The sequence below is a fragment of the Elephantulus edwardii genome, unplaced genomic scaffold (genome assembly GCF_000299155.1).
Source record: "Elephantulus edwardii isolate Elephantulus edwardi_28Jun2011 unplaced genomic scaffold, EleEdw1.0 scaffold00008, whole genome shotgun sequence".
NCBI lineage: Eukaryota > Metazoa > Chordata > Mammalia > Macroscelidea > Macroscelididae > Elephantulus > Elephantulus edwardii.
In genome coordinates, this window is record NW_006399758.1 from 35,925,032 (window position 1) to 35,952,579 (window position 27,548).

At 35.8% G+C, this 27,548-nt stretch overlaps 1 protein-coding gene across 1 annotated transcript in view; it reads right to left on the reverse strand.

Moving 5' to 3' along the window:
• Positions 1–27,548, reverse strand: part of MMP16 (matrix metallopeptidase 16 (membrane-inserted)) — a 380,069-nt gene that overhangs the window by 143,083 nt on the left and 209,438 nt on the right. Inside the window, exon 4 of the mRNA XM_006880517.1 lies at positions 19,232–19,536. Within this exon, the coding sequence (XP_006880579.1) occupies positions 19,232–19,536 (305 nt within the window). The remainder of the gene's footprint in view (positions 1–19,231; positions 19,537–27,548) is intronic.

The following is a 27,548-nucleotide window of genomic DNA, read 5'->3' on the forward strand; positions in this document are numbered from 1 at the left end:
ACAGAAAGAAAACAGAGTTTTTAATGTGAACTATAGATCATTATTTAGAGAGCTTCAAAAGAAGAAAACCATGAAAAAGAATGACCTGATTTAGTGCAATAAAATAGATTACAAGTAAGTAGTTCACTAAAGAGTTTAAAAAGTTGATGATTTCAGGAAGTGAACAGTAGTTTTCTTATTGTGGGTTGGTGTTTTATTTTGTTTTTTAAAGCAGGCATCAAGAAACAGATGACATAAATAAGTTTATGAAATTTTTATTTAAGAGGTAATGGCAGTTTTTGGCAAGTTAAAGGTGGATTTAGATTGCAAGAATCAAGAAGTACTGTAATAGAGATAGTAAGCACAGAAGACTATATATAGGAATTTGCAAGCAAAGTGGAACTACAGCCATATCTGTGGGTTTCAAAGTACTCAATGATTTGATGAAATAGATATTTGGAAGTAAATTTATATTAATCTAAATTATATTTATTACACAAATGCACATTCTAGGTAGAAATCTTAACTAATTTTCACAAAGTGGAAAATCTATGTGAATAATCTCTAGGATATTTAATAGAATGTTACCAATAATCTAGTCCACTTATTTCTGTCCCATTCCTAGTCAATAAATCCCCAAAGGTAAACATTATCAAATTTCTACCACTAGTGAGTAATTTGCTTGTCTTTAAACAAAGCAAACTACATACTCTATTTTGTAACTAAGTTTTTTCAACGTAAGCATGTGAGATTTATCCTGACTTTGCATATAAAAGTGTATTAGTTTTCATTATTATATAAGTATGCCCTTGATGAAAAGGTTTAACAGATTATTTATGTATTATTCTATTCACAAACAATGGAATTCTTTTAGTTTGGGGCTATGAAAATTAGTGTTTTAATAATCATTTTAGATGTCTGTTGATACACACAAAAGTTTCTGCCCAACAATCATGCAAATATTTAGTTTAGTGAGTGGCAAGCAATTTTATAATCTGTGTTTAAATCTTTCACTTAATAAAGCAATGTATAAGGAGCTTTGGTGGCTTAATGGTAAGAAGTTAGGATGTCAACCCAAAGGCTAATGGTTTGGCTCGATTAGCTGCTCCACAGGGTAATCCCCCATGTGTTATTAACTGTCTCTGACAACTCATTAGAGGAGCAGCTATGAGTTGGTTCCCACCTGATTGTGCAGAAGAACAACAATGCAGTATGTAGGGAGTTCTGGTGGCCTACTGCTAAGGAGGTGTCAACTCAAAGGCAGGCAGTTTGAATTTATTTCTGCTCTACCGAAAAAATTAATGAGCTATCTCTTCTTGTGCAATTTGCAGTCTCTTAAAACTCATTAGTGAGTCAGTTATGAGTAGGATAGCACACAACATCATCAAAGCAGTATAAAAACGGAAATATATTTGTCAAACTATAGTTTGCCCTTTTGTGCTAGCATGCTACGCCTAAGATTGTGGTTGCTGTTATGTACCATCGAGTAGGAACTGATCCATGGCTGATCCTCCAGTGGGTCTTCAGAAGTAGTAAATAGCATGGGAAGATGTAGTCCAGCCTTTTCTCATGAAGCAGCTGGTGGATACGAACCACAAACCTCTGGGATGGCAGTGCAGCTCTTTACCACTAGGTCACCAGCACTCCCAAGATTATCAGAGATTTACTAAAGGTCTGACTATATGGTATTATAATTTCTCAAACAGATTTTGTTTTTTAAGATTGTCTGGGCAGGAGTGGCATCCAGTTCATAAACAACACGAACTTTGCGAAACGGTGATAGTTATAGAAAGACTTCTGGTCTATTGTTCATAGAGTCACTAGGAGTCATGATCGACTCAACAATAGGCCATTCTTACCTACAACACATAGCTCACAACTAGCTTCTTTTATGTTTTATTGTTATGTGGACCTATCGCTTGGAACCTTCTAGTCAGTTCTTACTCAGAGTAACCTATACACAACAGAAAAAAAAACCCCAAACAACCCACTTATTTTTGGTATTCTTTGTTCATGAATGCTTTTATTTTGCATTCATTTTTTCCTGGAGTAGAATTTAAGATTTACAGCGAACATCTTTAAATATTTTAAATATTTAAATATTTTAAAGATGTCCTTCTATTACCTTCTGACCTTGAACGCTTACTAAAGTAAGTCAGATACTAGTGTTGTTTATCCTCTTTACAGGAAATATTTTATTCCCTTGGATGCACTTGAGATTTTTCTCTCCAGGTTCCAGTTCTACTATAAGATGCTTTTGAATAATTTCCCTTGTGTTTCATTGAACTGATGTTCAAAACACTTCTTGAATTTGTAATTTTATGTTTTTTCATCTATTCTGGGAAATCACATGTAATTAATTACCTCTTTAAATACTGTCTCTCTGCTTATTTCCTTCTGGTATTCTAATTTCACATGTTATATTTTTTCCAACTGTGCCCCATTTATATGCATATGTACACAGATATTTTCTTTTCTCTCTTTTTTCAATCCTGATTTCTTTATACTTCATCTTTGCTATTTCCTATTGATCTATTTTCCAAATGATTCACCATCTACTGTTGCTACTCTAAAATATATTAATCTAATTTTTCTTATTTTTCCCTGCAATCCTAGTGTTTCTGGTTGATTCTCTGCAAAAGATTTCATTTGTTTATAGAAGTCTCCACATTTTAAGATTATCTCTTCAATATATTCACCCCAATTATTTTAAAATTACATGATAATCACAATATCTCTATCACTGGCATCCATGTGTCTATTGATACACTGATGCTTTGCTTTAGCTCCATTCTCTATTCTCTATTCTCTTAATGTTGGTACATTTTCAGAGTAACAAACATATGGTATAAAAAGTCTAAGAAACAAGATTATGAAATTTTTTCAGAGCATATCTAGCTGTTTATTCAATAATTATAATAAGGGAAGACCAACCTAAACTTTTCAGAGACATCCCTGCATGCAGTCCAGGTTACATAAGTCATAAGGTCCTGTTCCTCATATAAAGCTTGTAGATGTTTTACCTGGGAGAGTAAATCTTCTACTTGACTCTATTCTCCTTCATAAATCACACACTCCAAATTTTATGTCTTCAACACTGTAAGCCGAATAAAAAATTCTATTCTGTGTTTCAGTGGCTCTTCTTGTTTGTTTGTTTGTTTAGCTGTAAGTTTTACATAAGTTTATAAAGTTGGTAAAAGTCTGAGGGGAGAAAAATGATGTGTAACAGTTTTATTTCATGGGTCTCTGCCAGGACCTTCAATACTGGTTTCTTTAAAGATCTCAAATTTGAATTCCTTATCCAACCAGCCACAAAATAATCCTCAAAGTCAGCTTTCTTCACTTCCTCACAGCAGCAGTTCACAACCTGAAATATCAATCACAACTGGCAAATGCCTCACAATCACCTAATTTATATGCTTATCTTTCTTTCTCTGGTTCCCTCCCACTGACCTTCAGACCTTAAGTCTTAAATTTCCTGGAAGCTCTCTAGTATCTTTAATAAACATATGTTGTTTTTAGGTGCCAACAAGTCAAGTTCGACTCACAGTGATCCTATTACCAAAAGATCTAAACTCTGTTCTATCCTGCGCCATCGTCACACTTCCTGACACACAAGAGTCCATTGCAGCAGTCACTGTGTCAATCCAGCCAGTTGAGGGTCTTCCTCTCCTTTCCCAACCCTCCACCCTTTTCAGGAATAAGCCCTTCTAGCAACATGCATAAATTATATGAGGCGAAGCTTCATCATTCCTGCCTCCAAAAAGCACTTCAGCTGCACCCTTTCCAAGACATATCCGTTTGTTCTCTTGGCCATCCGTGGAATATTCAGTGCACTTCTCCAACACTGTCGCTCAAAGCCATCAATTCTTTTTCTGCCATCCTTGTTCTTTATGAGAGCTAGCATGAGCTCTCAGAAGCATAGCAAGTGATCAGAAAGATCAGAGCCTGACTTAGATGCACCTTAGTCCTCAAACTGACATCACTACTCCTTAATAATTTGGAGAAGTCCCTCCCTCTCCATTTTCCTAGTGTAATATGTCTCCTTATTTCCTGACTGCTGGTACCAAGGGTGTTAACTGTGGATCCAAGGAAGATGAAGCTGTTGACAGTTGCAATCTCTTCTCCAACCATCATGATACCACCTATTGGCCCAATCTAAGAATCTTTGTTTACTTGATATTGAGATATAATCCATACTGAAGGCTGCATTCCTTGATCTTCCGCAACAAGTGCTTCAATTCCTCCTCACTTTCAGCAAGCAAGGTTGTGTCATCTGCATAATGCAGATTATCCTGATGAGTCTCCTTTTAATCTTGATGTCACATTCCTCTTTATAGAGCTCAGCTTCTCATATCATTTGCTCAGCATACAGATTAAATAGGCATGGAGAGAGATACAACCCTGATGTAATCCCTTCTCAATTTTAAACCATGCAGTGTTCCCTTGCTCCGTTTGCACAAAAGCCTCCTGGTCCAGGCATTAGGTTCTGCATGAGCATAATTAAGTGCTCTGGGATACCCATTCTTCTCAATGTTGACCACAACATGTATGATTTACATAGTCAAATGCCTTTGCATAATCAATAAAGCATAAATACACATTCTTCTGGTATTCTTTACTTTCAGCCAGGATCCATCTGACATATGGAATTAATTTTTACAAGTTATTTAATATTTTTCTATTTTTTTCAAATGTCTACATAATATATTGGGTAATAGTCTGTTATCAAATGAAAGATGTAAGAATAAACTTCTGCCTATGAGAATTCAGAAAATCAATTAGTATAAATTGGAATTTTTGAAAGAAAGTATGTATAATATCTCACACTAGATAAAATTCATCATTTATGGAAATTTTAAAAATATAGATTCTGCATATTACATTAAAGGGACATTTACATAACATCAAAAGAAAAAAGACCATAAAACAACTGAAAAACATTACTAGTAGGGGAAACAAACAAATAAGCCTATTACTACCACATAACTAGAACAACATGATTAGAGAAGTGTGGTAGTTCCAAGAGTAATGCTACAGAAAATAAAGAAGTTGAAACTATTTCAGAAAAATAAAGTTCACTTTAATTATTGATGCATGTTTTGAGCCATACTATTTGAGGCCTAATTGAGTCAAATTACATACATACAGACTTTCTGAATATAAATTCTTCAGCCTAAATAGAAATAGATAGATCATTGAACTTGAAGAAAAGATGTGAGGAGCTTCTCCAAAACACTATCTCAGCACCTCAGTACTAAACTGAGAGGGAAAAAACTGGGGAAAAGAATGTCCGCAGGATTGAAAATAGATCAGGAGACTTAGGTTAGATTTATTTAAAGCACATGTTGTTGTGTACTGAAGAGTCGGAACCTACCCGTAGATGACCCTTCAGGAGTGTACAGAGTTAACTTCAATCAAGCTGGAGGAGATGCTCATCTTTCTCCTGCAGAGCAGTTGGTGGATTTGAACTGCACGCCTCTGGGATTGCAGTGCAGCTCCTTACCACTAAAACAAGAATTTTGCCAACATTTATTTAAAAATCTCTTTCTGCTCCTTATGACATTGGCAGTCTGAGGCTGGCTGGATGTATAAAGAATTCTTAAAATTCACGTAGCATTTTACCACAATATTTGCTTTAAATATAATAAGGAATTGTAGAATCCTTTGATCTATTTGGCCTGAAAATGTATTCTTAAAAACATTCACGTTAGGTTTAGTTTGGTCTCAAGTACTATTTCTGTTTTATTATTGCTAAAGAGATTAATTATGTTTATAAGATAGTCATGCTTAGGAGATTGGAGGGACAGCACAAGAGAGGAAGACCCTCAGTGAGATGGATTGATTCAGTGACTAATATAAGTGAGGGTAGGTGTGTCAGAGATGGTAAGATTGGCACAGGATAGAGCAGGGTATAGGGCTGTTGTACATAGGGTTGCTATGTGTTGCAGGTGACTCAATGGCACATAATAACAACAATAACAAGACAGTCAAGAAAATGTACTAAATGTGGTCACCAAGTTTTGTGCACCAAGGGAGCTCTGGTTGCTTAGTGCTAGAAGCTGCCTGCAATCCTGAAGGCATGTGGCTTGAATCCACCAGCTGCTCTGTGGGAGAAGGACTGGCAATCTCCTCCTGTGCAAGTAACTGCCTCTGAAAAGACAAAGTGTCAGCTTTGGGTCAGTTCCAACTGGATGGTATACAACAACAACAACAAGTTTTGTTTTGTTGTGTTTTTTTTAACAACAAGTTTTAAAAGACAGAGAGTCATGAAAGCAAACTGTAGTAGACTGGTAATATAAAAACAAAGCTTTGAGAGTTAAGTAGGATAGTCATTTTTCCCAGAGATAGGAATTCATGAAGAAGCAATATGTGAAGGTCAAAGAAGAAGGATAAAATAATTATTAATATAACTGAATAAATTTATTTAAATATCCTTATTAAATTAAGATCCATATTTATCTGTTAAGGTCAAGGATTTATGCTGGAAGTTTAATAGTAGCTAAACTCTGCTGTAGAGAGGATTCCAACTCACCGAAACACTATGGCACAAAGCACAATTGCCCCTGGCATTTCCAAAAGTTATTAAGGCCATAAATCTTTCAGTAAGCGACTGCCTCATCTTTCTCCTGTGGAGTTCTCAGTGGATCTGAACCATCAACTTTTTGGTTAATAGTTTAGTACTTAGTCTATGGTGTCAGCATTTTTATGTTAGTACACTGGCAAATACTAATTATAGGTAATTTTTATTTTCTCACTTTCCTGAGAAACCAACTATATAAAAAAAATATTCTTGAGATTTTTCACTTGGAAAAATATAACAACCTGTAATATAGTTTTTGGTTATTTTTTTTCAATAGTTCCTTTAAATTAATGACTTGCTATGTGTCAGAGGGATGGACAATGACTAGGGAGGATAGAAGGAAAACTGATGCCTTTGAGCTGTGGTGCTGGAGAAGAATATTGGATATACCATGGACCGCTAAAAGAACGAACAGGCTCACCCTGGAGGTGGTGAAACCAAGCTACTCCTTGGAGGCAAAGATTCTGAAACTTTGCCTGACATACTTTGGACATGTTACAAGGAGGGACCAGTCCTTGGAGAAGGATGTCATACTTGGGTGGGTGGAGGGACAGGACAGGGGAGGAAGACCCTCTATGAGGTGGATTGATTCAGTGACTGGTGTAATTGGGCTGGGTGTGTCAGAGACAGAGAGATTAGCACAGGATAGAGCAGGTTTTAGGGCTGTTGTAAATAGGGTCCCTATAAGTCACAGGTGAATCAATGGCACATAACAACAACAACAAATGATGAGTTGCATTAGATGAAAAGGGTATTGTAAGCAGTTTAAAACTCTTGATTTACTATATAATGAAAAAATATTAACACATCATTAAAGTGTATTTTTGTCTCAGTAGTTCCTTCTTTGGCAAAGTCAGGAGAGACTAAATTAATTTTAAATGAATGAATCTTAGTTTTCTTGCTCTAATATACTATCCAAAAGGTTTCACTTAATAATATAGTTAAAATGTTTATGTAGATAATAAGAAAAGTAATTCTTGGCAAGTGATAGGGAAGTTCTGAAAAAGTTATATTTAAATCAAAGAAACAAACTGTGAACAACACACATATCTCTATCCATAAAGAAGCTAATTTAGATTCAGATGGGCAAACTCCTCCTGAGCAAATTGATTGCCTTAGAAAATCGGCTGGAGGATCAAATGTAGGTCGGTTCCAAATCGATGGTGCACAACAGCAGCAACAACAACAACAACAATTTGTATATAACATGGATTAATAAAATTTAAAAAACTCACCTCAGAGGTAAATATCTACTAATAAAACAGAAAACAGTCCTAAAGAATAAACCATCAATGAGACCAGGAGTTGGTTCTTTGCAAGGGTTAAAAAAAAAACCCCAACAACAGAAAACCCATAAAACCATAAAAATCAAAGAAAAATTTAACAAAAGAAACAACACACATAACGTAAAGTACAAAAACATGGTCTTATCAATTGATGTAGAAAAGGCCTTTGACAAAATCCAACACCCCTTCCTGATTAAAACACTGAACATAAGCAACAAATGCTGGAGAGGTTGTGGAGAAACTGGAACCCTTATTCACTGTTGGTGGGAGTGTAAAATGGTGCAACCACTGTGGAAAGTGGTATGGTGCTTTCTCAAAAAGTTGCAAATAGAGATACCATGTGACCCAGCAATTCCACTACTGGGAATATACCCTAAAGTGACCCTAATTGACAACCAAGCAGATATATGCACACCCATGTTCATCGTGGCTTTCTTCACAATAGCTAGGAGTTGGAAACAACCTAAGTGTCCATCAGCAAATGAATGGATAGAGAAGCTGTGGTATATTCACACAATGAAATACTATGTGGTTTTGAAAAACAAGGAATTCATTCAATATTATTCAAAATGGGTGACCCTGGAGGACATTATGCTGAGTGAAGTATCTCAGTCTCAAAAGGACAAACACTGCATGGTGCCACTGTTGTGCAAAGTGACTGACATCAGGGTTGGGGTGAGACTGAGAAAAATTGGATAGATTATGTATGCTGAATTGAAACAGATGAGGGAGAGAACAGTTTAAACGTGATATATGATAGCATATTATGATTATCACAGGAATCCAGAATTAAGGTTGCATAGTAGAGTGCACTTGGGGCGGGGGGATTGTATACCAATGAAGAAGTTTATATTTTGATTTTCAAAGAGAGGAACGAACTGGGGAGAGGTGGGGGGTTAGGAAAAAAGTACAACAATGAATGAATGAAGATAAAAAAATCTCTGTAAATGTACATTAAAATTAATAAAATAAAATTTAAAAAAAAAGAAAAAAAAAACCCCACAACACTGAACATAACATTACATTCACTCCCTCAGCATAACGATAAGTACATACACAAAACCAAGATCTAACATCACTCTCAGTAGAGTGAGACTGAGCACATGCTCCTTGTGAACAGGAACCCAGTAAGGACGCCCACTAACACCACTCCTATTGATAATGCACTGGAAGTCCTAGCTAGGACAATAAGGCAAGAGAATAAATAAGAGGCATCCAAATTGGCAAAGATGTGATAAAACTAGTGCTATATTCAAACAATATGATTGTTGTTGTTATATGCCACAGAGTCACTTATGACTCATAGCGACCCTATGTACAAGAGCACTAAACGCCGTTCTATCCTGTGCCAACCTCACCATCTCAAACACACTCATTCCCACCACTCCACTCACAGAATCGATCCATCTCATCGAAGGTCTTCCTCTCCTGCACCGCCCCTCCACTCTGCCACACATGAAGTCCCTCTCCAAGCACCAGCACCCTCCTTGCAACATGCCCAAAGTATGTCAGACAAAGCTTCAGAATCCTTGACTCCAAGGAGCATTCCAGCTTCATCTTCTCCAGGACAAACCTGTTTGTTCTCCTAGCAGTCCATAGTATATTCAACCCTCTTCTCCAGCACCACAGCTCAAAGGCATCAATTCTATCATCCCTATTTACTGTACAGCTCTCTGATGTATAGCATGCAACTGCAAAGACTATAGCCCAGATCAGGCGCACCTTAGTCTCCAGCCTGAAGTCATTGCTCTTCAGTACTCTTGAGAGGTTCCTCATAGCTGACTTTCCCAATGCAATTCATCTCTTGATTTCCTGGCTGCTATTACCAAGATTGTTGACTGTGGAGCCAAGTAAACTAAAACTGTTAACTATCTCAATCTCTTCATCATCCACACTGATGCTGCCAATTGGCCCAGTGGTGAGAATCTTTGTTTTCTTGATGTTGAGCTTCAATCCATATTGAAGACTGCAGTCCTTGATCTTCTGCAGCATGCACTTCAGGTCCTCCTCAGTTTCAGCAAGCAGGGTTGTGCCATCTGCATAACACAGGCTGTTGATGACTCACTCTTCCACCAATCCTGATGCCACATTCCTCTTCATATAGCCCAGCGTCTCTGATGATCTGTTCTGCATACAGACTGAAAAGGTATGGAGACAGAATACATCCATGATGGACCCTTTCTTGATTTTGAACCATGTAGTGTCTCCTTGCTCTGTTCTGACGACTGCCTTTTGGTCCAAGTATAGGTTTCTCATTAGCACAATAAAAACTTCTGAGATTCCCATTATTATCAGAATCAGCCACTGCTTGTTGTGATCCACACAGTCAAAAGACTTTGCATAGTCAATGAAGCACAGATAGACATTCTTCTGGAATTCTTTATTTTCTGCCAAGATCTATCTAACATTAGCTATAATATCCCTAGTACCAAGACCTCGTCTAAATCCAGCCTGCACATCTGGCAGTTCTCTGTTGAATACTGCTCCAAATGTTTTTGGATAATTTTCAGCAGAATCTTGCTTGCATGTGATATAAATGATATTGTTTGATAATTTCTGCACTCTTTTTGGGACAATATGATAGTGTACACAGAAACACTTCAAAGAATGATCAACAACAAAACCCCCTCTAGACCTGTTGTTATAACTGTTGTATTTCACTGAGTTGGGACTGGATCAGAGCTAACACTTCAGTGAGTTTTATGAAATAATAAATCAAATAGAAATTGATTGATCATCATTCTCCATGGAGCAGCGGGCAGGTTCAAACCTCATACTTTGAGTTCACAGCACAAATCCTTACCACTAGGCCCAACAGAGCTCCCTAAAACTGTTAGACCTACTAGACCAATTTAGTAGAGTTGTTGTTGTTGCTGTTGCTAGGTACTGTTGATTTGGAATTGAACCATAGCTGACCCTCTAACTGGTTTTCAGAGGCAGTTGAATCACTCAGGAGGAGATTGCCCATCATCCTCCCTTGGAGAAGCAGGTGGATTTGAACCACATGTTTTTGGCATTGCAGCTTAACTCCTTAACACTATGCCATAAGATCAACATAGAAAAAATTAGTTGAACTTCTTTGTATCACCAAAGAAAGCATGAAAAAGGAAGGTAGAAAAGCAATGTAATTTACAATAATCAGCCATAAAATGAAATACTTAGTAATAAATCTAACTTCAGACACAAAAGAAGTTATAATACGTAATTAAATGGGAAAATATTTCCAGTTCATAGAGATAAAGTTGCAACATTGTTTAAAATGAAACTACTAACAAAAGCAAGTTATATATTCAATGGCAGTCCCAAAATAGATATCATAATAGATATCAAATGTATTTTTCAAAGAGATGCGGAAGGCAATTTTCAGTATTATTTGGAAAGAAAAGAGACCCAGAATAAGCATAGCCCATCTGAAAAAGAAAATGAACTAGGAGACATCGCATTCCCTGATCTCAAAATCTATTATGCTGCTATAGTAATCAGAATAGCATGGTTTTGGTACAATGACAGGCACATAGACCAAAAGAATAGAAATGAGAACCCAGAAATCATTCCACTTACCTACAGTCAATTGATCTTTGACAAGGAAATACAGCTCATTAAATGGGGAAATGTCAGGCTCTTTAACAGATTGTTCTGGCAGAACTGGACATCCACTTGCAAAAATACTGAAACAGGACCTACCTCTTACACTATTGTATACAACAGCTTCCCTATGCATTAACTGACTTTTACATGTGATGGGAATGTGCAAATAGACTGCATTAGCGTATCCACAAGGGGATTGGCTAGTATAGCCATTGAATTCAGTGGATCCAGCAGCTGAATTTGAGAATCTCACCTTCAGCAAACAAGGAGCAAGAGAATGCAGGAGGCCTTTGGCGTCAGATATTTGCTACAGAACAGCAGCCATAGCAGCCAGTAGCAAAGAGTCAGAGACCTGACGTGAGATGGAGTGAAGCTTGGGACTACTGTTGTTGTTGTTATGTGCCGTAGAGTCTCTTGCGACTCATAGCGACCCTATCTACAACAGCCCTAAACTCTGCTCTGTCCTGTGCCAATCACACTGTCTCCGATACACCCATCCCAATTACCCCAGTCAGTGAATCAATCCACCTCATAGAGGACCTTCCCCTCTTGTGCTGTCCCTCCACCCTCCCAAGCATGACGTCCCTCTCCAAGGCCCTGTCCCTCCTTGCAACATGTCCAAAGTATGTTAGACGGAGCCTTAGAATCCTTGCCTCCAAGGAGCTGCCCGGTTTAACCCTTTCCAGGATGAATCTGTTTGTTTTCCTAGCAGTCCATTGTACCCTCAATACTCTTCTCCAGCACCACAACTCAAAGGCATTACGTCGTCTTCTGTCATAGTTTACTTATGTTTTTGTTAAGTGCCATCAAGTCATAGGTGACTCTTAGCGACCCTATGAACGATGGGTATAAACCATGAGGGAGAAGTTTGCCCACATTGTAGTAAAGAGCAATTGGTAGTTTGGACCTTCCTCTGTGTTGTCAGTACAACTTCTTACCACTAGACCACCAGAGTATATATACTCTCTCTCTATTGACATCATATATGTCTATATCTATCTGCAAAATGAAATTACGGATAATTTTTCAATGAATATTTTCAAAGAGTCATATATAGATTTAAGCAGCTTGATGAAAATGTTACCATTGTTTCTCTGTCCCTGGTTTTAGAAAGCTTGTCACAACAGCCTTATTCTTCTTGATCATGTTCCTATTTAGAAAATTACCTTGCTGATAACAAACAGAAAGGATTCAGTGCATTCTTTCTGTTAATACAATTGCAGCTACATGGTATAATAGAACAGGTCTCTAGATAATATTCTGCTATAAATTTAAAGGATCAATTTGGTAGGTCCCATTTTTGCTTGAGATTATCAATTTGAAATCCTGTTACTAGAGCTGATACTTTACTAATCAGAAAGAATCCCTGTGACAGAGTTGAGGGTTTGTGTGTGTGTGTTTTTGTCATTGGGAATACTATTTTAACTCACAACTCATAGCCAATAAAACAGTACCATAATAATGCTTAAATGAATCTTAATATTTCACTAGAGTTATGTTTTCCAACTCTTAGTCAAGAGATGCATACTCTTAAAACAGCAATAATAACATCAGAGTTTAGGGTCTTTTATTTGGAATTCTTTGCAAGTGTTTCTTGCACAGATAATGAAAATAGAATAAAATTGTAAACAACCCCCTATTCTTTTCCAGTAAGACTGTGAATGTCTGTGTTTGTATTTAAATTTTTTATTTTAACACATTTGTCGTTGATCGTTCTACAATTAACTTAATGGTCTGGTTTTTTGAATGGTACTGTGGCTATAAGCACATTGACAGGAAAGTGGATAAGAATGAATTAAGGGTTACTGGCAGCCTAAGACACTGTTTATCTCTTTTGAGGTAGATAGAATTCAAATTGCCTTCATTAGCTGGGCAATATGGTGTGGGAAACCAGCTGAGTGCTTATCAAGAGGATGTTTCATTTACATTTTTGCTAAGTAACCAAGCTTCACTGTTTTCCAGCAGCTCAACACTTATGAATAAGAGACTGGAAGAAATTCAGGTCAAGAACCCAAGGGGCAGCTGAGGATAGACTAAAAAGAGGGAGTTTATGAATGAAGACATAAAAATTTTACCTTGAATATTCCTAACATAAAATGATGAAATGGTTAGGCTCTAAAAGGTTCAAATATTTTAATTCTTTCCACATTCATAAGGACTACAAACAAAGTTAGAGGCTGTTTTCTTGATAAATGATCAATACTTCAGCCTGACACTACTATAGCTGCCCTGCTGTTTCTGGTTAAGAACTGGAATTTCAATTAAGCAAATCATTGTGTGTATGTGTGCTTTTTTGAAAGTGTATTATGCTTTAGGTGATAATTTATGCAAATAATTCATTTCATATTCAATAATTCATACACAGTGTTCACACTGGTTGCAATCCCTACAATATGGGAGAAATCTTTTCATTTCCACTCTGAGCTCCTTATGTCAATATGTATAATTTCCCTATCATTTTCTGCCTTTCCATATTTGCTTTTGGATGTTACCCTTTTGTTCTAGCATGTTTGAATTGTTCTATGAAACACAATCTTCAAGTATGCTATTGCTTTTTCCTTTTTTTATGTCAATTGCTTGGAAAGTGGTCTTTGATTTCCGAGTTTAAAAGGTGTTTCAGGGCAATAGTCTTGAGGGTTCCTCCAGTCTCTGTCCCAAAACTTCCCTAAGTGTTCCTCATCAGAACCATCATTAGAAGAAACCAGATGTCACCTAGTTCTGGTCTCAAGGTAGAAGTTGTTATTCACGTGGTATATGTGGATCATTAGTGCTTTGACTTAGTTGTTCACATGAGTCTTTGGTTTCCTTCACTCTTCTTTACTCCAGATGCAATGTGATGAATAGCTGCACTTTAGATGCCAGTTTTAGGTCACAGATTCTGCTTACTAACCTAGAATGCAGACTTTTACTTTTATGAACATGTGCCAAATGACCTATAAACCCCATAAGACTATGATACTCAATCTATCAGCCTAATAGCTAAGTCCCTCAAGGTATTTGGTTATGCCTACAAAGATTCTATAACCGTGCTCGCTGTGTGCTCTATTACATATATGAATGTTCATGTCGCATATACTAATATGTAAGTTGAAATATATGCAACCATATCTGTATAAGTATGCACATTTACTCAGGTATGAACTCCTATACCTAATTAGCAGACATATCTACCTTTGTATGTACTCAGAACTGATTATTTTGCTATTGTTATTGCTGCAAGACTGTATATGTTATATTATTTACTAAAGTTGTCCTTTAGATTTTTGTATCTCTTAGTACCTTATTCCCTGTATTATGTATTGCCTCTCCCCTGCCCCAAATTAACATATGTCCACTATCTATCCATTTATGGATTCTCCCTCTTTCCCTCTCCATCCCTGGCAACTGTCAAAGAATGCTTCTTTCTATATGTCAGCTTATTCTTGATTTATATAATAGTGGTCATATAAAGTGTCCTTTTGTCATTGATTTCTTTTACCGAGCATGTTTTGGACAGTCATCTATTTTATGGAGTGTTTTGTAGATTTATCATTGTTCTTTACCATTCCATAGTATTCCATTATATGTATATACTACAATTTATTTATCTATCCCTGGATGAATACTAGGCTGTTTTCATTATTTTTTGTTATTCTGATAATATGGACATGTATATGCCTATTTATTCCACAATCCTTATTTCTGTAGGTTATACATAAAAGTGAGACTGCTGGATCAAATAGTATTTGCAATTCAAGTTATTTTCCATGTGACTGCACCATTTTACAATCTCAAAAGCAATCTACTAGGATTCCCATTTCTCCACAATCTCAATATTTCTACGTGATTTTTTGATCAATTTCATTACTTCCAGTGTGAGATATTATCTTTTGGAGTTAATATTTGAATCTTTCTAACAACTAATGACTGAATGACCATGGGTTGGGTGTGCAGACCAACAGTGGGCCAGGCATGTTTGCTTGGTTCAACAATCAACACTCTTGGCACCAGCAGTTTGGAAATTAAAATATTAATTGCATTGGTAAAATCTTGTGTCAGGGGTCCTCACCAGAGTGCCAAACAACAACAGTGTCAGTCGAGACTATGGTGTACCTGATCCAGACATAGTCGTCACAATCACTTGCTACGCCCCAGAGACTTGGACAAAAAATAGGGATAACATAAAAGTAGTGATGTCTTTGAGTTCTGGTGCTGGAGAAGAGTTCTGACCATTCCATGGGCTGCCAAGAGAACAAACAGGTTTGTCCTGGATAGAGTTAAAACAAGTTGCTCCTGGGAGGTAAGGATTTTGAAGCTCTCTCACATTTTTTGGGTACATTGCCAAGAGGGATCAGTCTTTGGGTAAAGAAATCATGCTTAGAAGGGTGGATAAAAATCATAAGAGAGGAAGACCTTGGAGGAGATGGATTGACACAGTAACTGGGCTAATGAGGTTAGGAGTGTCAGAGAAAGTGAGATAGATTCAGGATAGAAAAGGCTTCAGAGCTCCTGTGCATAGGGTACAAAGGACAAACAACAACAATAGCTAAGTGTGAAGAAAATTGGCAATCTCCTGTTGTGTGATTTGTAGCCAGTAGAAACCCACACAGTCAGTTTTTTACTTGGGTTGCTTTTGACTTGACACCAAAGACTTTTTGCTATTGTTTTTAAGGAGGGTTAATGACGAAACTCTGGTTGGAGTGTTTATAGAAAATTGTGCTAGTGAAACAGTGACGGTGTGGCACAAGAGCTGTAGGATAAAGAAGGGAAATTTGCCGTTGCAATTTACAGCCTCAGAAAATTACCAGAGTATCAGCTATGAGTTGAAACCAGAAAGCTGGAACTTGAATTTGAATGGCTAAAACATTAGCACATCTTGTTACATGTTGGTTAGTCACCTGGATGTCTTCTTTTGTAAAGTATAAGTAGTAAATCTTCATGGTATCACATCTTCAATAGTTAACTAACATCTCCCTGATATCCTGGAATTCTAAAACATTATTATTTGGCAGAGCTTTTCCTTTAGCTTCACTCACTAAACAAAATATCTTTATTTGGTTGGCAAAAAGTAGTCTTTTTTCCTCCAAGTAAAGAAACAAATATTAGATAATTGTTTTGTGGGTTTTTATTCACATGGCTAAGAGTAAAGATAACATAAATCCATAATATAAACTAAGAGGCAATAAAATATATTGATGTGTACTTTCAGTCCAAAGGTCATTGATTGATTGCACATTTTTAATTATGTAATATTTCAAAATTCTTTCTATATACTTTCCTTGGAAGACTTCTAAAGTCATAAAAAAACCCCACATATGCATCCATCACATTGACCACATTCAAATCAGTGAAGATTTTCATCCAAATGATAACATAGTAATTTCTTCAAACTTTTGTATATTTTCAAATATATTAGGTAATGCTCAATACTACCAGGAAATAGAATATATACTTAAAAGATCTGTTCAGTGTTTGATATTGAGAATTTTAATATTTTGGGAGAAAATAAAAGCAGTTTGGCAGGAACTGTCTTCTACCTATAGGATTTTAAAGTAATTTTAAATTTATCAGCCTGCAAAGCTCAATTATCACAATTTCAAAGCCATTACACATTTAACGCAGCCTTAATGATTGGGTTCACAACTAGAGTAAAATGTAATTTTCTGTTTTCAAAAAGTTTAGAAGAAAGTATTTATAGTGGAAGCAATTATAATTTTACATATATCAGCAGTATTCCACCACTGTAAGTGCTATTCTTCTCCTCAGTATTTTAGAATGTAATCAGCTCTTCCATTATTTGAAATTATTTAATAATAAATTGGAAATATTCTGAACTAATTCATTAGAATGTATTAGGATTTTTATATCAATGAAAAAGCCAACATTTTTTAAAACTGATTTATGCATCACACTACTATAGTTCAACAATATGCCATGTAATATATGATTAAGTATTCAAATATAAGAGGAGCTCTAGTGGCCTAATCGTAAGACTCTGTGCTGTAATCCTGAAGGCATACAATTAAAATCTGCCAGTTGTTCCATGGGAGAAGGATGGGCAATCTCCTCCCATGTGATTAATTGCCTCTGAAAATCTGCTGGAGGGTAAGCTGTGGATTAGTTACAAATAGATGGTACACAACAAATATAAAGTAGGTAAGACTTTGAAAGTACTTGTTTACAACTTCTTTTTAATCCTTAAAATAAAGACTAAACAGCAAGATGACACACATGACATGATGTTGTTTTTGTTAGGTGCCACCGAGTTGTAGAAGACTCATAGCAACCCTATGAATGAAAGACCTAAGCACTGTTCATAGAGTTTCCAGAGGCAAGCCATTTTGGAAGTGGATGCCACTCCTGCTTCCAATGACATGATAGGCTTTTTAAAGAGAATTCAGTTGTAAATCGGCCTGACTCCAAAGATTATGCTTGAATCTCTTAATATATTTGCTTCCAGCTTCCAATTTAAGTCTTAAAGATGAAATGAAAGTTTAATATTACAATATATAAGACTTAATAATTATAAACCAAATAAAAATTCAAAAGATCACATATTTTCATTTTGTCCTTTTGGAAAATATGTACAGCAGTTTTGTATTCTTTTTTCTTCTCTCAGAAAACTGACGTTAAGTTCAACTCCATTTAATTCTAATCAAAACAGGTTGAAAACTCTGGGTATGCTTAAATAAAAGTCTATTACATTAATCCAGCTAACCAAATATTTTAATGAGCTAAAAAAAGCATAATTTGATGACAAGCTTAACTAAATAAGGAGGAAGTGCAAGTTTTATTAAGTAATTAATTGTCATTAAGGCAATGTAAGTTTGAAATTTTGATACAATGCTATGATAGCAAAGAAGAAAATGTAAGTCTTAGTAAGAATGAGGTAGATGGCTGCATAGGCTCTTTGATGATAAGATACCATATTTAGATTTTTTTTAACATAGAGTTGAATTATAGACTGTTTATCAGGTAAGAAACAAAACCAAAAACTCTTAAATCAAGTAACTATTCTCCTTAGTTATTGAGGTTGTTTTTTTTAATTGACTTTCACATTAAATTTTTGCATACCAAGGTAATCATAAGGATTATAATACTGAGAGGATGTCACTATAGAGTTGCAAGAAACGAATTTTGAGGGCAAGTAAAGTATGTGTAATATGTTGTTGTGTTTTTGTTGTTGATTGCCTTCAAGTCAAGCACGACTCATAGTGACCCTATGAACAAAAGGCCTGAAGCCCTTCTACAACTATCAACATTTATCAAAGTTCACAGTTTCCTGAGGCATATGTGTAATATAAAGGTAGTAAAACTAGTGGTTGAAGAATAAAAGAGAAGAGGGGGAGAAAGAGAAAGGAAGAAAATTGTTTAGAATAGAAAGGCCAATACAGGGAATGATACAGAATGCATACAACAGAAGTTGAAGATTAAATTTCCACTAAAAACAGTAACATAATAATAGTAGATAAAAGTGAAGAATTTTCCTGATGCATGCCCTTTACCTTAAGTACTAAGTATGAAATATTTTAAAGATATGACATTCACAGAAAACAAAGTTCTTTTTGGAGTATTTCTAGAAACAGTACAAGGTTCTGGTCTTTCATCAAAAGAATACATGAAAAGTGTAATACACAACTCATTGAAATGTCTGTTTTAAAACTTTATACAAGTCACACATACTGCTTTATATTTATCATTTTCAGAGTAAATTCATAATTCAGATCCTACAACTTTTTCAAACAGTCTATCACAGGTCACTGTGATAGTGAAAATAAGAGTGGCACATATATTTGGGGGAAGGGAATGCACTTACCATCATGATTTGGATTCCCTAGAGTCCATGGCTCATCTGAATCAAAATGAGTATCTCCCCCAATTCCTGGTCCAGGAAAATAGGCATGTGCCAAAAATCCTCCTTCTCCATCAAAAGGAGAACTGTCTCCATGAAAACCAGATGCAAAAATGATGGTTATATCCACATCACGTTTGCCGTTTTCCAACTCACTGTAGGGAACTTCTTCAAAGGTTAGAGGAGTTACATTCTGCCACACATCAAAGGCACGGCGAATTGCTTTACGGGTTTCAGGGTCTCCTACTTTTGGAGTTACGTTCTTTATACTGAAATAATAAGAAAAAAAGAATAATTGCTATGGTTGAGCTATAAATAATGTGAATTAATACTGACCTCTCCCCGCCCCGTTCTGTACTCAGTTCAGTAAAAGACTAGGGGAAATAACCTTGTCTTCATCAGAGTTAGATTTCATTTTGTTGTTCAGCGGTGGAGTGTTCATCTACCACGGCTATAAATGAGAAAATCGCTTCAGAATGGCTAACAGTGGAGTAACTAGAGCAAACAGCGAACCACAATAGGAAGAGCTTTGTCAAGGGATCAAACAGAAATAGCAATTTCAAGTAGAAATAAAATCTTCAATTTCTTTGTGGTTATAATTACTTTCAGAAACTCACCATTCTTTATGCATAGCCATTTCCAAACAATGTCTTTATGGGGTTTTACATCTAAAACCATCAGTTTGGGAGACAAACAGCCATTTCTTAATTTTGAAAAGAAAAAGTCAACTAAGTACAATTTCTTATGCTCCATTCTCTTCTTGGGCATTTTGGTGGCGTAGTCCTTAGAGAGTTGTGCTACTAACCCAAAGGTCATGCTGCTCTGGTGGTTCAAAGCCACTAGGAGCTCCACAGGGAAAAGATGACTATTTCCTGCCATATAATACAATTCCTGCCTCGGGAATTCAATAGAGAATCACCTATCAATTGATTCTGACTAAATGGCAATGAGTGAGTGAGTTCTGTCTTCTATAAATAGTCATGAGTCAAAAGCTGTTTAGTGAGCACCCAGGAATCTTGTGGGGTGAGGGTGGGAGTGGTCAGCTCCAAAGGACTAACCGGAAATTCAAAATAATTTTTCCAAACTGTTCTTTATAACAATGTTAAATGACAGATTGAACCATGAAAAGAAGGCTTACATTGAGCACCATTTTCCTTAAACCTTAAGGTTTAAAAAGAAACAATAATAAAAATATACTTTTTAGTTCAAATATTTAATGATATATAAAGCTATATGAACAAAAGAAATATAAATATTTTTCACTACTATTTTAGCATTAATCAATATTCTCTTTTCTCAGTTTTTCTGTTTTGATTAATGGAACATAAAAGACATTTTATATATATATATAGTATCAATTTAAATCCATACTATCTCTGTGAAAACCAGTGAGTAACTTCTATCAGAGTAACACTAAAATTCCAACTTCTTCAACTGATAATATTGTATCTCTAAATATCAGTATAGTAAAAAGATCGTACAAGGAAAAAAAGAGACTATAATATCAAGTAAATATTTACTGAAATATAATAACGGTCTCTGGAAGGTACACAACATACAATGAATAGAATAATATAGGCAGTCCTTGACTTGTATAAAGGTTATGATTGGATAACAACACTACAGATTGGCTCGACCTCAAGAAGAATACTGGTTTTGTTGTTGCTGTTTCCATTATATTGCCTTTTACTTTCACTGTCTTTGTAAATATTATCTCCACTTGTTTTTTGGGTGGGAAATAATAGATAAGGGAGTGATGACTTGATGTAATTATGTATTACAGCATCACACATATTACAAATCATAATCTGTACAAGGAAATAATTAAAACAAACTGGATGGTCCTAAAAGCAGTTTGTAATGACTGGATTACTTAATAAATCAGGGATTACCTGTAGTTGTACTATTTTTACTTTAAGATACACCATAGCAGATATGTTGGTGTTGTATGCTGTTGAGTCTCTCTTTCACACATACACATATAAATCCATATATACAATACCACAGCAACAATTCACTACCATTTAGCTGACTCTCCAGCAGGTTCACAGAGGCTGTAAATCACAGAGATTTCCCATCTTCTCTCACAGAGCAGCTGATGGATTAGAAATGCCCATCTCTGGGTTACAATGTAACTCCCTACTCACTAGGCCAACAGAGCAACCTAGTTTATATATATAAAAATAATTTTTATATATAAATATATATATAAATATAATTCTTGTTGTGTACCATTGAGTCAAAACTGATTTTTAGCTGACCCTCCTGCAGGTTTTCAGAGGCAGTAATTGCATGGGAGGAGACTGCCCATACTTCTCCCATGGAACAGCAGGTCGATTCAAACTTTGGGATTACAGCCCCAAATCTTACCACTAGGCCACCAGAGCTCACTTCATTGGTATATACTTGTATATTTGTAACTATTCTAAGAAAATGGAGTCATGTAATACAATACAAATAATAAATGTCCAATATTAGTAAGCTTGAAAACATATTATAGTTTTAGATTCGAAAAACACTAAGTAGCTTTCAAAATTGCTTAAATACAATATCTATCATGTTAGTAGTAAACTGAAGAAGTTGAAAGCACTTGGAATTTAAACGTAGAGTTCTGAACTAGGTGAAAAAAAAACCAAACAAACCAAGATCTAAAACTTTTATATCACAGAAAAATAGATGTTCGAATTTATAAACATCTGAAATAAAACAAAACAAAACACAAAGCACCAAGAGAGTAGTATGGTTATAAAAGTAAAATAAAGCTGTTATTCTTTATTTAAAAGCTGTTACTCTTAATTTTAATGATATACAAACGGTTACTACATACACAAATCACAATTAATACATTGTTGCTGTTACTGTTGTTGTTATGTGCCATCAAGTTGCTTGCTACTCATAGTGACCCTATGTACAGCAACCCTAAACTCTGTTCTGTCCTGCCAATCGCACTGTCTCTCACATTCCCATTCGGATTACCCCAATCACTGAATCAATCCACCTCATAGAGGGCCTTCCCCTCCTGTGCTGTCCCTCCACCCTCCCAAGCAAGATGTCCCTCTCCAAGGACCGGTCTCTCCTCACAGCATGTCCAAAGTATGTTAGACAGAGCCTTAGAATCCTTGTCTCCAAGGAGCCACCCGGTTTAACCCCTTCCAGGATGAATCTGTTTTCTTAGCAGTCCATGGTACCGTCAATACTCTTCTCCAGCACCACAGCTCAAAAGCATCAATTCTCCTTCTATCCTCCTTAGTCATTGTCCAACTCTCTGATGCATAACAAGTGATTGCAAAGACCATGGCCTGTATCAGATGCACCTTAGTCTCCTGAGAGACACCATTGCTCTTCAGTACTTTGGAGAGGTCCCTAACAGCAGACTTTCCCATGGCAATACATCTTTTAATTTCCTGGCTACTGGTGCCAAGAGTGTTGATATATAATAAATATAAAATGAGTGAAATTAAATTTTTTTATTTGACATTATAAACTTTGTTAAATAAATATAATTTTAAATTTGAAAAAAAAATCTTAACCAAGCTGTTTTAAAATAAAAATATTTTAATTTTTCTGGTTCATTTTGTCAGCAGAGTAGTTACGGTGAACTTTTCATTTTAATAAGGAAAGAAACAAATTTAATTTTGTTTGTACCAAACTTATTTTGGTTAATTTTGGAATCTTATTGAAAATCACGATAAGTATTATCTTTAATGATAATGTTTCACAGTTTTCTTAGCAATAAAATGGATAAAGATAAATTTCTGTTATTCTTTTATTCTCTGAAACTATTGGTACTGCCAGAAAGGTCTGATGACTTATTAGCTATGTAAAGTCAGGATTTAGTTTCATAACTGAATGCACAGTAGTTAATTTGGCAATAAAATCCTTTTTCATGTTTTGATAGAGTGATGAACTTTTCTCAAAGTTATAATATTATTTCAACTATCTTTAATACTAAGGGGAGTGTTGTGGACATGGTCCATAGAGATTTGCACTGCTAATCCTAAAGTCTGTACTCCTCCGGTGGTTTGAATTCATCAGAATTTTGCTTGAGAAAGATGGACAATTTCCTCCCATTTGATTTATAACCTTTGAAACCCATTGGCTAAGAATAGGATCAGACTCACAGGTAATAGGTTTGAAGTTTTAGGAAGTTTTTGGTGGAGGGATTGGTTTTTGTTTTTTTCTTGTTCAAAGTTGTTCTTACTTGTCATCAAGTAGAAAACAGCTTATAACTGACCATGCAGCAGGTCGCCAGGGGTGTAAATCACATGAGAGAAGACTGTCCTTCTGTCTCTGATGGAGAAGCTAGTGTTTACACTTTGGGGTTGGTAATGTCCTATCTCAGTACCTCTTCAATATATATGCAGAACAGATTATCCAGGAGGCTGGACTCTATGAAGAGAAATATGGCATCAGGGTTGGAGAAAGACTCATCAACAATCTGCACTATGCAGATGACACAAGACTGCTTGCTGAAACTGAGGAGGACCTGAAGTGCTTGCTGCAGAAAGTCAAGGACTGCAGTCTTCAATATGGATTAAAGCTCAACATCGAGAAAACAAAGATTCTCATCACTGGGCTGGTTGGCTGCATCATGATGGATGGTGAAGAGACCAAGATTGTAAACAGCTTTAGTTTGTTTGGCTCCACAGCCAACACGCTTGGTACAAGAAGCCAGGAAATAAAAAGACAAATTGGGAAAGGCTGCTGTCAGAGACCTCTCCAAAAGGCTGGGGAGCAACAATGTTAGTCTGGAAACTAAGGTGTGCCTGATCAAGGCCATAGTCTTTGCAATTACTTGCTATTCATTCTAAAGCTGGACAACGACTAGGGAGGATAGAAGGAGAATTGATGCCTTTGAGCTGTGGTGTTGGAGAAGAGTACTGAATATACCATGGACTGCTAGGAGAACAAACAGGTTCATCCTAGAGAAGATGAGACCAGGCTGTTCCTTGGAGGCAAGAATTCTGAATGTACTTTGAAAGTAGTCTGATGTACTTTGGATATGTTGCAAGGAGGGACCAGTCCTTGGAAAGGGACGTCATGCTTGGGAAGGTGGAGGGACAGCACAGGAGAGGAAGACCCTTGATGAGATGGATTGGTTCAGTCACTGGGATAATGGCAGTAGGTATGTTGGAGACATGACATTTAGAGAAACAGTACATTGAAGGAAGGAGACTTTTACCAACAAGATATTGCTGAAGTCCATGTGTATGTGTTTTCTTTATTAATGGCACTATATTAATTAATTTGCCTCATTAGTTCAGTAAAATAGATTAACGTGCAAAATAAAGACATCAAACATTTATTAATTTGCATAAACTTAGGAAGCTGTGAAATAAGGCCACTGTATTATATTTTATCTCTTTCATAATCTCCATTTACTTAGAAGGGCATAGTCAATAAATATTATACAATTATCTATGGTATTCTAATTAAGACACTGAAATAATACTGTATTTTTATTTCAAAATTGTTCTTTTATGAGCATGGCTTCATAACTTATAGTCAAATTTGATGGAAAAATAATCAGGTTTATAGACCAGTGTATCTAACTTTTTATGAAAAGGAAGTAACAATTAAGTAGAATTTAGTACCATAATTGAGAAAGTAGAGTGATCATACTTCTATCATATGCAATATGATCATAGTATCACTAAATATCAATAAGTGGCTTAGTGGTTAAGAGTCATGTTGCCAATCCAAAGGCATGTGGTTCAAATCCACCAGCTTTCTATATGTAAAACATAAGTCATTTACTCCCTCTGAAAACCAGCTGGAGAGTCAGCTATGAGTTGATTCTGACTCAACAATATAAAACAATGAAAAGCAAACAAAAAACCCCAATAATAAACTGTTAAATTCTGAGAAGGTCAACATCCAGAATGTATTTTAATGTTCTATTAGGAGAAAATGAAATAGACAAATTTATTTTCACTCATATGATTTTTGTATAGTTAATGTGGCTTCACAACATATACTTTTGGGTTTGTGCGTGGATTCTTTTTTTGTAAATACAAGAAATAGCCACAGAGATTAAAAAAACATGGAGTTCTTCCAAGAAATCCTACAATATAGGTAGCTGGTTCTTTCCCAAGATGCTGGAAAAGGCAGACTTAAGTATGTATTACTTTTAGTCTTATTTGAACAGGCTAAATTTTTGGACACACAAGTTGAGCTCGCTTTGAAGTCCGTCGTACTACAGAGTTCAGAGCATGATTTAAATGCACAGAGAATGAAAACCATTCTAGGCAGAAGCTCACTCTTCCTCAGCACCTGTTAACTTTCTTTGCTCTGTATATACTATTGAAACAAAAGAATAACTTTAAGTGTCCCTCTTCAGTCCTCTCAAGAACACTCGTTAGGAATGAAGAGAATCGGGAAAATTAATAGGAACTTACCTCATTACATAATATTATATTAATGTGACATAATAGCACACACTTATTAATGTACTTTGAATATATAATCTCCTAGTATAGATGAGAAATTTGGTGTCCTAGTAAGTAGTGAACTATGCTGCCAAATCAAAGTCAAGTTCACTAGCTGTTCAAATTCACTAGATTCTAATTCACTAGCTGCCCTGGAGGAGAAAGATGAGAAAACTCCACCTTGTGATTTATAGTCTCTGAAAATACAATAGGGAGTTAGCTACAAGTTAGTTCCAACTCAACAGCAATGAACAAACTAATATAGATCCCTGTTTCATAGGCTAGTTTTCATATATATTTGTATTGTAGGATATAGGGTTTTATAAAGACTCTAAGTCAGTCTTAAAGAATTTCAGCAAACTTTGAAAATAAAAATCTAGGTGACAAAAATGATAACTAGTAAGCTCTTATCACTGTAGAAAAGTTTAACTGAAAACTACTAGCAGTTAATTAATGTATCTAACAACTATTCATTGAAGACCTAATAGATTCTGGAAAGAATAAAGTGGATATGTTCTCTGATCTAATCACGTTTTGGTATGGTCTATTACCTTGAAGCAACACATAATGCACTGTCTTGCAATTATTCACTTACTTACTTGTCTCCCATAGTAGATTACACATTTCAGGAAGAACAGGAGCAACGGCTAACTCATTTATCTACTGCTCATGCCTATCACACAACTGCTGTTCAATAAGCATTAATTGCACAAACAGCGTCTAGTTAAATTATCTGAAGAAAATGTACCATAAATACCCAAGTACGTATAATTTAGCTAAAGAAAGTTTTACCATATACATTCAAGTAAGAGATAAATGACAATCAGTACTTATACTACAATTATTACTGGCAAAGTAACAGCCAGAGTGACATGCATCCCTGAGGATGTATAAATGATTCTTTCTATCCTGCCTCAGAATTTCTCATTTCAGGCATCAAGCATGACAACATCAAAGTGTAAGGCCTCAAAGTCCAGCTATTCCCTTTAAATAAATTTTCTGGAATTCTCCTGCCAATCCCACATGGTAAGAGTAAGAATAGATCTCAAAATAATGTAATCTCACTTTGCATCATTTCAACTCTGGCAAGTGATATTAGGCAAGTGATACTTTTCCTGGCTTAAAAGTCTCCAGTGATAAGGAAGACTCATAGGAGAGAAGATTTCATTTTCTGATAGTTCCAAATATTAGATGATGTTCTGAAAGCCTTTAAACATTAGAGAATAATTGGATTTTCTTCCCTCAAACAGTCTATCATGTTGAGAATCATTGACTCCAATCATTATGTTCTTCGTGCCCATTATTCTCAAAACTCCTTAGAAATCTGGTGGCATTTTTGAGATGGATATTAATTTTCCAAAAAGTAACTTAAAATATGGTGGCCAACAGAAATAAAAATAATATAACATGTAAAGCTGGGCCAAAAGAGCAGTAAGAAAAACAAGCATTAGCATTGTTTCAAACATCATATTTTCTATCAATGTAATACAGACATACACACACACACACATATTTATGTCGAGTTGGAATTTATTCAGAGCTGAGTCTCCAGTAGGTTTTCAGAGGCTCTAAAATGCATGAATGAACATTATCCATCTTTCTACTGAAGAACACTAGCTAGTGAATTCAAACTGTCTGTCTCTGGGATTGACAGGATAACTCCTTATATACACTTGGTTACCACAGCTCCCTACTCATCTGTTTGCAATTGTTGTTGTCGAGTTGAGCACAATTAATAGCGACCCTGTGAACAAAAGGCCTGAAGCCTTTCTATAACTATCATCACTTATCAAAGTTCATAGAGCTTCCAGAGGCATATTGTTTAGGAAGTGGACACCACTCCTGCTTCTAAA